This window comes from Mya arenaria, chromosome 6, assembly GCF_026914265.1.
Source record: "Mya arenaria isolate MELC-2E11 chromosome 6, ASM2691426v1".
NCBI lineage: Eukaryota > Metazoa > Mollusca > Bivalvia > Myida > Myidae > Mya > Mya arenaria.
In genome coordinates, this window is record NC_069127.1 from 71,442,059 (window position 1) to 71,456,358 (window position 14,300).

A 14,300-nucleotide genomic window follows, 5' to 3' on the forward strand; every position below is an offset into this window, starting at 1 on the left:
AACCCAAACTTTAAAATTACTACTTGTCTAAAGAAATATAAAATTCAGATTTAGATTGTTTTCATCCTTTTCAAAAGGATTGCAGGCCTGTGTTATTTCTAAATAGGTCGTCAGTACATCAATCCAGACTGATTTCAATTGGATAAGTATTAGGTGAACTTTATCCAACATAGCGGGTATTATAGTACATGTTTAAACTATAATTTGTGGAATCATATCCAATATGTGAATTATGTGTAAAAAGAGAGTGTAAATTACCTTTAAAGTACACAGACCATAAAACAAGTCACGTCAATGGCGTTGCCATTCTAATTTCACTAACAGGAAACTATGACATCATGTTTCATGCTTTCATCTTAATTGCAGAAATGACCTATTTCTGCTTGTAAGTAGTAATATAATGAATGGTTTCTGCATCATAGAGAACCACAAAGAATTACACCTAACCATCCTATATCTCCAGCAAAAAACAACAACACTTACCTGTTTCAAGATAAATGGTCCAGTGGCATATTTCAGTTTATGATGCATGGCCCTGCACTCCTTAAAAACCAGCCTGTCCGGAAAGTTATCAAGGGAGGCAATTCCTGTACGCAACTCTCCGGCTTTCTCCAGAATGAGAAATTTTAGGAGACGCAATGACTGAAAATATTAATTTAGGTTGACAGAAAATTTATATTTATGAATTCAATAGGTTTTATATACAGTATATAAAATTGTTTGTGAAAAACGGTATTATAAAAAAGAGGATTCTAAATGCACATGTTTACAAAATCATTGAAGCCTTAATAAAGATAAAACTGAACAAATAGTATCAACAGGGTCACATCTTACATATTGATCACTGTTACTGTGGACATGTGTATCAAGTTTCATGTAAACATCCATACTAAACTTATGTATAATGCCATTATTGGTCAACATAATTTTAAAACTTCCCTGAATAGAGACCTTTTGCCAATTGGTGAACAGGGGCATTTTAAGCTAATAGGGTTGGTGTTAGATTATACTATGAATGGCAGTAACTCGACTGCCACTGGGCAGATGTTGATTAAGGTACCGTTGGAAAGTATGCATATAAAAAGAGTAGAGGATGGCACAAAGGCTAATCAAATTGCCTGGGAACATTTTTCTTAGAAAAACATATGTGCTAAGAAGAGGTGATGAAAATACTGGCCATTAAAATGCCATTACCTGTTCCCCAATATCACCTTCCATCTCCACAATGGGCACAAGATTTCCTGCCAGCAGTCCAAGATACTTCTGAAACTCCTGAAAGATTATAAAGCTGTATGTTAGATGGTTACTTGTAAAAATGTAACATATACGATTAACAATAGCTAAACACTTTTTAAGAAATAACTTCATAGCTTGTTCATTTGTGAAGTTTTGTCGAGTTTCAATTCTTGTTTCGGTAACTTAATAACACCAGATCTTTAACCTGCATCTTTGGCAAATATTAATCATTTTAAAGCAAAACTCTTTCTGTTAATTCTAAACTTTATGTAACCATGTATTTAAGTACTCTAGTAAAGGTATCTTACTTTAGAGCAGCAGTCAACAGCCACTGTTGATATTTCCATCAGCAACTGAAGAGCGGAGCAGGCAATGTTTTCTCTGTAACTGCTCTCAACACCAGAAAGGCTGGAAAGGAAATTTATATAGTAGAGCAATCTATGAATTAAGTGCAAAAATTAACATGTCATGTCTATATTAAGCCTAGGTATACTCATTTAAATAACACAATAACCAAAATGCTTTCCAATGCTTTTATGCTTTTATTTTAACAGGTAAACAAGGATCATAACTGAATAATAATTAAAGACTGGATTATGCACCTTGCTATACCGGTGGATATTGTCTCTGATAAAAAGTGAATATCTTGAATGGTGTTTACACTATGGCCATATTAATGCTTTTGTACTATGCCGCTGCCGGTACACAACTCTCTGAAAAAGTTGTCTCCCTTTGAATGAGCAAGAGCAAGTTTTAGAATTATTACTTGGCTGAAGAAATTGCCACAAGCAATTTAAAATTAAGAAGTTAAACAATCCCAGGAAATGATTTAAAGGAAGTACAGCTTGCAGGCTTGTGCTGATTGCAAATACAGAAGATCTTCAATTTCTCAATTGGTGCTGATTTTACTAGTATCACAGACCTTAACAACTTAATATGCTATTCATGACTTTTTTTTGTACTTTTTTATCAAAAGCCTGTAACACATGGAGAACGGACACCTTGCCATGGCATAAAAATCTTTTAACATTCTTTAACAAAAGCATGGGAGAAAATCAACTGCACTCTCTTAGTACAGGTTGTCTCCCTTAAATGTTCACATCAAAGGCAAGGGAGTGAAAAAGAGAGAGAAAAAAATACTCACTGAATACAGGTTGTCACTCTTAGACTGTAAATTTTAACTTTGCTACAAGAATTCAGTAATGCATGAACATATCTAGCTGGTTTAAGAAAAGTGCACTTTATAGCATTCACAAGCAATTGTTGACAGATGCATGGACAACTTGCAACAAGTTCTTCTGGCCTTTGACCAGTCAAGATAAAAACAAGCAAAACAAACTCACTCGTGAATTGCCAGCATTTCCCTGACCAGGTAGATAAGCCGTGTCAGCATATCTCGCAGAACAAATGCCCAACATCCCCCAAGCTCTGTATGGAAATGTCTCAGCAGCAGGCCAGTAAACAGTTGGTACATGGACAGCACACGCCGCTTCTCGCTAACACGATGGCTGGCCCATAGGGAGGATGAAAGCTTGAGCAGAATCTTCTGAAGGCTATCCTATCAAAAGGATGAAAACAAATTGTTTTAATTCAAGTGACACACGCTTGTGTTCAATTCAAGCTTTGGCCATGAATTTTTGAAGTGTATTATTGATATGTTGAGCAGATGACCTACTTCTAAAAAAAATGTTAAAATATAAAACCATTCATTCAAAATACAAATCAATTCTTAGAACATACAAATAACATGTAATATGTATATATACATGCAGCTCTGCTTTCTATATAAACAAATACTATAAATAATTATACTACCGGTATATTGCATTTTTTTTATTATTAAGATCAGAGAAAATCCTACTGTAGTTTTGGAAAGTATTTCCACGAGGGATTTGTCCTTGCCAGCAAAACTCCTAGTGATATAGTCAAGCGTCGATGTAACAGCCAGTGTATTGTAGAATGGGGGGTTGGGCTCCGGGTTTGTGTCCCTGATAATAATATGGCATGTATTAAGGACAGTGTATTGAAAAATTGAGGTCTGGGCTCCTGTTTTGGCATGGCAGCTTCATCAAGCATTGAAGTTTGTTTTCATTTTTATCCTAAATAAAAAACAGATTTAATCTCAGATATAAAAAGCCTCAAGAAAATTTCCAAACTGCTGATAATTCAAGGATCATATTAACCCCTAGAATAAAAACCTGGGTGCCTTTTCATTATGAATTTTAGGAGCAATTTTGCATATAGGAAGGATTTAAAAGTGCAGCACTACTGCTGAAAATCTGAAGATAAATAATACTTCAAGAATAAAACAACACCTAGTGCACACTCTTTCCATAGAAATGGCTAAAAAAAGGTCTTTAAAAGACTTTTTCAAGCCATCAAAAACAGGTGTGACAGATATTCTGATCAAATCCAAAAAACAATACAATAAGATCACCATCTTGCACATTTTTGATATTGGAAAAATTCCTATATCGAAGTCATTTATTCAAAGGTTTAAAAGTATGGCACAAGATTAGAAATTGTCCATTTTTCTCAGAAAATGGCCTGTAATTGAAAAACCTACCTGATTGGTCCGATATCGGAATCTGTGTCATGGAGGCACCCAAGAATGTTGACGACGATCTCATCCAGGTTATTTACTATCTGTCTCTCTAGAACCTGGACAAAAACAAGAAACCGTGACAAATACGAAAATGATGACTACAACAGTCGACAACATGCCTGCTATGTATATGCTAAGCTTAGCAGGTTACACATAAAACTCTTGAATCAATAATTATTATTAGAAAGATTACAGATGAGGATTTCTATTTTGATACATGCCAGAGTTTGTATCTATGCTCCAATGCATAGCTTGGTTTTTAAAAAAAAAAACTAATTGAGTTTACTGGTTTTCACCAGGATTTTAGGATAATATGGAGTTATGTAACCTCATTGTGTGATGGTCCTGAACAACTGTGTGAAGTATTAAGTCAATTGAACAAAGGATATAGAAGTTATTAATAAATATTCCAACTTGCCCTAAAACTTTAACCTGAGTTCCATAGTCAATCAGGGGCCATAATCTGTGTAAAGAATAATATGGAGTTATCTAACCTCATCATGTGATGGCCATGAACAACTGCGTGAAGTATTAGGTCAATTGAATGTAGGGTATTGGACTTATAAGTGAAAATCCCAACTTGCCCTAAAACTTTAACCGGACGCCGACGCCGACGCTGGGGCGAGTAGTATAGCTGACCTATTCTTCGAATAGTCGAGCTAAAAAGGAAAATCCTTACTTGCTGAGAGATTTCTTCCACCAACAGATCATATGCAGCGGATGCCTGGGCTTTTTTCTTCCCCGTAGCAAACACTGGTAGAATATGGGTGACAATTCTAGGGATAAGTGACTGCAGGATGTCCTTGTGTGTCGCTCCAAGGCTAACTGATATCTCCTTGATAGCTGGCAGAGCCTTGAATACTACCAGTTCCGGAATCAAGGCATCCAAATGGTCCCTAAAAGAGGGCCATGGAATTTGCAAAACTATTGCATAAACTATAACTCTGTAAGACTTCTCTCATCAACTTTAACCTTGCAATACTTCTCTCATCAAACTTCTTTTATCAAGTATTACATTTGAAAGACTTCTATCACCAGACTTAAACTTTGCAAGACTTATATAATCTAATTTGGAAACTATCACTAATTAATTTATTTTTTGCACACAGAGTATGAATGTCAAAATGTTGGCAAGTTCTGGATGTGTATTTAATGAAATGGCAGGATAGTCTGATGATGGCGAGTAAATGGTGCACATGTTGCTACATAATGCTGATAAACAAGAGTCCTGGAGTGAACGCCAATGCTTGTCCTCTTTTTAATTCACTTGAAAAGGGACATAACTAAACAATTATTAAATTTTAAGTTATGCCCCTTATTACACATGTGTACATTGTCTCTAGCAAGCCAATATATGTACCAAGTTTTAAGTGAATATCTTCGAAACGTTTCTATGTTTTAGCCAAGGTTAATGGGTGTTGAATGATAAAGCTCCTGAAAAAATACAATGCTATGACAATACCTCAATTTCTTTTCTTTGAGAAAACAAACATGCTCAAAATTAATTATTTTTTATTTTATTTTTTTAACAAACTTCATTATCTATGCACAGATGATTTCTCAAATCAGTCTTCATCAAACTTTATACAAAATTAAAATCTTTGAAAAACATGCAGTATGAATTTCTCCAAGATAGAACAAACCCTACCTATAGAATTGTGTTCTGTCAGAGCAGTTCAGTAAGTGGTAGGGGAACTTCTTGATGGGGAACTCCAACTGTAGCCATCTATGTATAAGGTAGGGCAGGTGACTGGTCACAAACTGCTCCAAACTGGTGTAACCAAGGAACGTGGATACCTTTCCCACCAGCTGTAAATAAAGGGGAAATAAATATTGTGTTGATGGGCAAGTCCAATGGTGTGTGTAATAGGTAAGGAAGGTGACTGGTCACATACTGCACTAAACTGGTGTAACGAAACAACGGGGATACCTTTCCCACCAGCTGTAAATAAAGGGGAGATAAATATTGTGTTGATGGGCAAGTCCAATGGTGTGTGTAGTAGGTAAGGTAGGTAGTTGGTCACATACTGCTCTAAACTGGTGTAACGAAACAACGGCGATACCTTTCCCACCAGCTGTAAATAACGGGGAGATAAATATTTTGTTGAAGGGCAAGTCCAATGATGTGTGTAGTAGGTAAGGTAGGTAGTTGGTCACATACTGCTCTAAACTGGTGTAACCAAGAAACTTGGATACTTTTCACACAAGCTGTAAATAATGATGTTTTAGTCCTCGAAAAACATACGGAAGGTATTGAGAACGGACTCAGGATAAATATAATATCTAGTGCAATAGCCGTGTAAATATGCACCTGTGACAGGTTTAAAAATTAGGACAATATAAGGAACTATTCTAAGATTGTTTTAGAAATACGGGTCTTCAGCCTAAATACTAGAACCCTGCGAGTCGGATGTGTCGCCTGAATTATTTACTGTCGACATTAGACATTAGATTGGCATTTTATTCATTTATAGACGTATTATAATGATGTTGCCATTTTACTTTTAAGTATAGGTGGCATTTGAACTGGTAACAACGTTAAGTCGTACAAAAATTAACAACAAAAATTAACAAAGGGCAATAACTCTAAAAATATGGAAGCAAGAGTTACAGTTCTTGTGGACTGCACTTGCCCTCAATGAGATCTATCTACCTATTAAGTTTCAGGTTGATGCCTCTTATAGTTTACGATATATGCCCCTGACAAAATTTAAGCTTGAAAATTAACAAAGGGCAATAACTCTAAACATACAGATGCAAGAGTTGCGGTTCTTGAGCACTGCACTTGCCTCCAATGAGATCTATCTACATATGAAGTTTCAAGTTGATAACTCTTATATTTTACGAGATATGCCGCAGACAAGTAAAAAACGGGACGCGACCACCCCCGCCACCACTGCAGCCGCCGACGACAAAAGTAACATCTATATGTCGCCTAGTCAGCTGACACAATAAGTCTTGGATGTTTTCCAGTCAATCAAGGGGAATAACTCAAAAAAAGTCCTTAACAGAGTGATGAGCCTTGCTTCACAAGTGCATTTGTCATAGTAAGCATGTGTACCAACTTTCATCATAACTTCTTCATTGATTTTCATGTCATGGCCCATATTAACAATTTGCACGTAAAGACAATGCCACAAAGGCTACGACAATGTGACATCTTTTTCTTGTTTTTAAACAGACTGGCTAATGTATCAAAACTCTATCATGAGAAGTATTGCTTTACTAATAACTGGATTCACAAAAAAGGTACAGCAAAATAGTTCAAACTTGACCCACCTTGCATACTTTGTGCACTGCGAGGTGTTTTTCCTGAATAAACTGTAGCAGGGAGAACAGGGCAACCTTTTCACAAACTCCACTGTGACAGATCACCCCTCCTGTGTATTAGAAAATGTAAAACTATGGTGGATTTTTAATTCTTGACAGTTATGCAATTTAATTTTTCACAGTTCAAAACAAGCAAAATCTGTAAAATTGCTATGACCTTGGATCTATGACCTTGGATCTATGACCTTGGATCTATTTTTGATCCTTTGTCATTCCAAATTACTGTGCTTCATGTCAGTAAACAATGACGCACACTTTATTTGTTAATGTACAAAATATATGTTTCTAACATAAAGTATGCAATAACTATAAATGTGTCCATAGGACATAGATGCTCCCATATGCCAAGTTTGTCACAAAAACAAGGGCCATTATCATGTCAATTCTCCATATCTGTGCATCAAATTATGACTTTCACCACTTAATAGCATCAAATACCTTCGTGAAAGATGTCATGAGTGTATGACTTATAATTCTATTTAAAGTTATGAGTAGAGTAAACAAGAGCTGTCACAGTATGTGACGAATGCCCCCGAATGTGTCATTGACCTATGAACAAGGTCAGTACATGAAAAGTTAAAGATCAAACAAATACATATGGCAAGTTTTTTTAAATTGCCTCTGAACATAAAAAAATACCACCCATACTTGACAACCTACATTCTTATGTCCTTATATTCAGCATTCCATTGTGAATAAACACAAAGTGTATCTTTCACCTTAGAGGTAGGGACATGGGTCTTGCATGTGACACGTCGTCTTGGTATGTCGAACACATGTGGCAAGTAATTTTAAAATCTGTCCATACAAGAAAAAGTTACAGCCCGTACATAACAACCAATACTCTGTATCCTTATATGCAGCACTCCATTGTGAATAAACACCTAAATGTGACCTTGACCTTAGAGGTAGGGACATGGTTCTTGCACGCAACACGTTGTCTTGGTATGCCAAACACATGTGGCAAGTTATTTTAAAATCTGTCCATACAAGGGAAAGTTACAGCCCGGACACGACAACCTATACTCTATGTCCTTTTATGCAGCATTCCATTGTGAATAAACACCTAAGTGTGACCTTGACCTTTGAGGTAGGGACACGGGTCTTGCACGCAACAAGTCGTCTTGGTATGCCGAACACATGTGGCAAGTTATTTTAAAATCTGTCCATAAAAAGGGAAAGTTACAGCCCGGACACTACAACCTATACTCTATGTCCTTATATGCAGAATTCCATTGTGAATAAACACCTAAGTGTGACCTTGACCTTAGAGGTAGGGACACGGTTCTTGCATGCTTCACATCATCTTGGTATGCCGAACACATGTGGCAAGTTATTTTAAAATCTGTCCATACAAGGGAAAGTTACAGCCCGGACACGACAACCTATACTCTATGTCCTTATATGCAGCATTCCATTGGGAATAAACACCTAAGTGTGACCTTGACCTTAGAGGTAGGGACACGGTTGTTGCACGCGACACATCGTCTTGGTATGCTGAACACATGTGGTAAGTTATTTTAAAATCTGTCCATAATATTCTGAGTTATTGAGTCGGACGGACAGACTGACAGACGGACGGTGCGATTTTAATATGCCCACCTTTGGGGGCATATTGCCCACCTTCGGCGGCATAAAAAAGTCCAAAAATGCCAATTTTCCTAATTGAAGCCCCAAAACTCTGGTTGTACTATGTTCAGCAGGGAAAAAACCCCAAGAATACAACTTCGTTGCCTGAACAACATTCCCCAAAGGTTAAATGACTCTACATGAAAGAATTTGTAGTTTTGACAGGCACAAGTTCACCAGTGCTAATTTCACTTTTTAAGGGCCATAACTCTGCATATACTATATGCAGCAGCAAACAAAACCTCAGGTGCATAATTTTATCACCTGAACAACATTCCCCTAATTTCATGACTAGAGGAATTTTTTTTTTATAGTTTTGAGTCCAGAAATTCCAATTTTCACTAATTCAAAAGGCCATTGCTCGGGTTTGACTAAGCGCACTAGGAAACAAAACCCCACATGGTCAAAGTTTCTTTACTCTGAGTGAAATAGTTTTGGAGTTTCGACACAAGTTCAGACAGAATCACATACTGACAGACTCACGGACGAACATAAAAGGGCTAATCAATATGTCCCACCCTATTTATATGTGGGGGCATAAAAATAACCAACAGTGTGTTTCCCTGAAGCTAGGAAAATCCGACCCTAGGGAATCTGTAAAATCCATATTGACGACATCACTACCAGCTTATGAGCATGTCCTCTGGATAGGTGAAAGATACCGTACTTATGTTCCTAAGTGTCAAGTTAGAGCTGCGATGGACTAATGGTACATTTTACAGGGTGGCTACTTTTTTCAAGGAGGTTTTGGGCTTAAGCCCCACCAAGGCAAGTTTCTAATGGCCTCTCAAAATGGACTTAAGTACTGGTTTCTACCAAGGACACAGCATTATAAGCATGAATGTTAAAGGCTTCTACCAAGGACACAGCATTATAAGCATGAATTTTAAAGGCTTCTACCAAGGACACAGCATTATAAGCATGAATGTTAAAGGCTTCTACCAAGGACACAGCATTATAAGCATGAATTTTAAAGGCTTCTACCAAGGACACAGCATTATAAGCATGAATGTTAAAGGCTTCTACCAAGGACACAGCATTATAAGCATGAATGTTAAAGGCTTCTACCAAGGACACAGCATTATAAGCATGAATTTTAAAGGCTTCTACCAAGGACACAGCATTATAAGCATGAATTTTAAAGGCTTCTACCAAGGACACAGCATTATAAGCATGAATTTTAAAGGCTTCTACCAAGGACACAGCATTATAAGCATGAATTTTAACGGCTTCTACCAAGGACACAGCATTATAAGCATGAATTTTAAAGGCTTCTACCAAGGACACAGCATTATAAGCATGAATTTTAAAGGCTTCTACCAAGGACACAGCATTTTAAGCATGAATTTTAAAGGCTTCTACCCAGGACACAGCATTATAAGCATGAATTTTAAAGGTTATTGGCTTCATCATCATTGAACTAAGAAACATATTTCAAATAACTAATCAGGTTGCCTGGTTATCGCACTCACTTCCCACCAAGGCTTCGCGGGTCAGATTTCTTTGGCCAGTAGAGCTAAATAGCAATATAAACCAAGGGTTTTGCACATGTCATTTGTAATGTCTTTTGTTTCCTTATTGAGTTACAACCGTCTTACACTAAGCCTGCCTCTAACATCTAATCATTAGTCATTAAGACTGATGTATTTACCAATACTGAGGAGCAGGCTTGAGTCCACAGCTTCACTGAAGTCCTGTTTTCTGTCTGGTGTCATAGTGGCCTGTAACAAGTAGAGTTTTACATTCAAGGTATCCTTTGAACAATAATACGAGTTTCAGATTTCTGGGGAATCCATATTATTTCAGCATCAGTTCAAAGGGTATGATGTGTAAAAAAAAACATTTCAAAAAACATATAACAGACACACACTTCAAATATTGGCAAATGATCTGTCCTCATCTGATTGCAGTTCAATTAAAGAACAAAAATACAACTTACATTTTTTTTTATATGTTACAGAATTTTGGTCATTAATTTTGATAATCGAATTACCCTTTCAAATAATACCAAAATCATATGTCGTCTCGCGGCATTAAAATGTAACATTTTAGCGAATGGCTCCATAAACTGGCAAACTAATTTGTACATTTGATAACTTATGTCATATTTAAACATTATGGACTGATAAAGGACTTATACTTATAGGAAATACACAATTATATGTTATTACTGTGGGCAGGCGTAACAAGTTTGATGCAGACATGCATACTTCTTGAACAGTTTCCATGTCATAGTAAACATAAATGTTGATTTTACAGAGGATACTGAGAACAAACACCAATGCTTTAACAATACCACAACTTCTTTTCCTGAGCAGATCGGTTTACAAGAGAAGGGCTTTTCACCAAATATCCATTTAAATATTTTAAAACAATGGCAATTTTTTCACTCAAGAGTCAGAAAACTGGCAACACAGCAGATGTCCACTAGATCAGAGAGCTCCTTGTAACTGAGGTCAAAAATTTCCTAATGGGTACTCCTTGTTACTGACATCTAGCCTTACAAACTACATGTCCTTACGGCTATTCAGATGTCCACTAGCTCAGAGAGCTCCTTGAATACATTGGCAAACATTTCCTCCTGGATTCTTCTTGATACTGGCATCTTCCTCGACAAACTACATGTACTTACGGCTGAGCAGATGTCCACTAGCTCAGAGAGCTCCTTGTATATGAGGGCAAACATTTCCTACTGGGTACTCCTTGTTATTGGCATCTGGCCTGACAAACCACATGTACTTACAGGTAGGCAGATGTCCACTAGCTCAGACAGCTCCTTGTATATGAGGGCAAACATTTCCTACTGGGTACTCCTTGTTACTGGCTTCTGGCCTGACAAACTACATGTACTTACGGCTGAGCAGATGTCCACTAGCTCAGACAGCTCCTTGTATATGAGGGCAAACATTTCCTACTGGGTACTCCTTGTTATTGGCATCTGGCCTGACAAACTACATGTACTTACAGGTAGGCAGATGTCCACTAGCTCAGACAGCTCCTTGTATATGAGGGCAAACATTTCCTACTGGGTACTCCTTGTTATTGGCATCTGGCCTGACAAACCACATGTACTTACAGGTAGGCAGATGTCCACTAGCTCAGACAGCTCCTTGTATATGAGGGCAAACATTTCCTACTGGGTACTCCTTGTTATTGGCATCTGGCCTGACAAACCACATGTACTTACAGGTAGGCAGATGTCCACTAGCTCAGAGAGCTCCTTGTATATGAGGGCAAACATTTCCTCCTGGGTACTCCTTGTTTTTGGCATCTGGCCTGACAAACCACATGTACTTACAGGTAGGCAGATGTCCACTAGCTCAGACAGCTCCTTGTATATGAGGGCAAACATTTCCTCCTGGGTACTCCTTGTTATTGGCATCTGGCCTGACAAACTACATGTACTTACAGGTAGGCAGATGTCCACTAGCTCAGAGAGCTCCTTGTATATGAGGGCAAACATTTCCTACTGGGTACTCCTTGTTATTGGCATCTGGCCTGACAAACCACATGTACTTACAGGTAGGCAGATGTCCACTAGCTCAGACAGCTCCTTGTATATGAGGGCAAACATTTCCTCCTGGGTACTCCTTGTTACTGGCTTCTGGCATTGTATGAACAGCCTTACAAACAAAGAGAATTCTATTTAATGTATGCATCACTGACTAAAAGTAAATAAGCACATTTACACATATTTAACCAAAAACTTCAAAGTGTTTCATAATATGAACTAATCAACTACAAAATGTACATATTACACATATCACATTTTTGAAGGACCATGCCAAAGAAACCTCTTCTCAAGATATAAAACAAACTAGCTTGGATACATTATAGTACTCGTACATGGTAGAGGCCAGAACGAGTTGCTAAGCAAGTTGAGTAACATTGATAAAACATCATCATAAATTCAACAAGAGCAGTCAAAGAAAGCCATATACCCCATTGAATTAAGAACAGTATCAATTTTGCTTTACGAATATCATTGAAAATTTTCAAAGGGCAATGACTAAAACAAGAGCTGTCACAGAGACAGCAGGCTCGACTATTCCGCCGATTTTCGGTGTATGGATTGAAAAGTTTTGGCGAAACATGCATGGATCACTGTTAGATTAGATTTCAATGCAATACATGATGTGCTGAGATATTTACATAAATTGAATGGAAAATATTTGAGGTTGTACGCAAACTTTAACGTAAATTCTAAGTCGAAAAAGGGGCATAATTTTGTCAAAATGCTTGATAGAGTTACCTCCTTCTGTGTACAGGTTGGGGGTATGATGGTGAACAATCGTGCAAAGTTTCAAAGCTAGATGTCAATGGACTTTGAAAATAATTGAGGTGGTACGCAAACTTTAACGTAAGTTCAAAGTAAAAAAAGGGGCATAATTTTGTCAAAATGTTTGATAGAGTTACCTCCTCCTGTGTACAGGTTGGTGGTATGATGGTGAACAATCGTGCAAAGTTTCAAAGCTAGATGTCAATGGACTTTGAAAATAATTGAGGTGGTACGCAAACTCTTACAAAACTTTAACATAAGTGGTTACGCCGACGCTGACGCTCAGGTGACTAGGATAGCTCTCCTTATTCTTCGAATAGTCCAGCTAAAAATACTGCACCAAGAGTTATGGTTTCTATGCACTGCACTTATCCCTAATGAGATATATCTGTATTATTTATGAAGTTTGAAGACTATCAAAGACTTCTAAAGTTTGGGTCAGGCCATAAAATAAGTATGAAAATGAACAAAGGGAAATTACTAAAAAACATCTGCACCCAGAGTTATGGTTTCTGTGCACTGCACTTATACTCAATGAGATCTATCTGTATATGAAGTTTGAAGCTTTTACAGTAAAGGCTGTTAAAGTCATGTTTCGGACAATATTGCCCGGACGCACACACACTCACACCTATCATAACTATTATCAATATCTTCCAGTTGCTGTTTAGTTTTCATTATTAAAAGAAAGTAAAATAAATCAATTTTAAAAGAATGTGGCTCAAGATGCCAATTTAAACATTAAAGAGCATCCCTAGTAAATAAAATAGCAAGTCCTACTTGTGTATAGCCTGTGTTGTTTGACTGCGGACCAGAAGACAGTCATCAGCCAGGCAGTTGATGAATCTTTCCCCCGGGGTAGGACCAGATGCTCCCTGGGAATCTGGGCTGTTCTCTTCCTCTTCAGACTTAAACCTTGACCACCTGACTTCTGGATCATGCTGTAACACAATAAGTGGATATACAGATGATAAGTCTGCAAAATGAGTCCTGTGGAGGTTGTGAAAATCCCTTCACACATTTCTTGACGCTTTACAATTACACTGATTACACAGCATCATTTTGACTAAAATTAGTATTTCTATTGTTAGAATGCTGGCTTCGGATTTTGGTTCATTGACAACCAAAGACTACAGAAATGTCTGATCACAATAGAGTTTACCATCATGTTGAATGGATAATGTCATGGAAACATTTTATAAAAATATTGTGAAACATGTG

At 37.3% G+C, this 14,300-nt stretch overlaps 1 protein-coding gene across 3 annotated transcripts in view; it reads right to left on the bottom strand.

The window, feature by feature from the left end:
* Nucleotides 1-14,300, bottom strand: part of LOC128239447 (serine-protein kinase ATM-like) — a 65,039-nt gene that overhangs the window by 30,029 nt on the left and 20,710 nt on the right. For all 3 annotated transcript variants that reach the window (XM_052956083.1, XM_052956081.1, XM_052956082.1), the window contains exons 20-31: nt 13,860-14,020; nt 12,321-12,423; nt 10,452-10,521; nt 7,121-7,221; nt 5,490-5,650; nt 4,521-4,737; nt 3,803-3,897; nt 3,098-3,224; nt 2,580-2,794; nt 1,545-1,644; nt 1,195-1,272; nt 484-642 (exon numbers count right to left, since the gene is read on the bottom strand). In XM_052956083.1, the coding sequence (XP_052812043.1) occupies nt 484-642; nt 1,195-1,272; nt 1,545-1,644; nt 2,580-2,794; nt 3,098-3,224; nt 3,803-3,897; nt 4,521-4,737; nt 5,490-5,650; nt 7,121-7,221; nt 10,452-10,521; nt 12,321-12,423; nt 13,860-14,020 (1,587 nt within the window). The remainder of the gene's footprint in view (nt 1-483; nt 643-1,194; nt 1,273-1,544; nt 1,645-2,579; nt 2,795-3,097; nt 3,225-3,802; nt 3,898-4,520; nt 4,738-5,489; nt 5,651-7,120; nt 7,222-10,451; nt 10,522-12,320; nt 12,424-13,859; nt 14,021-14,300) is intronic.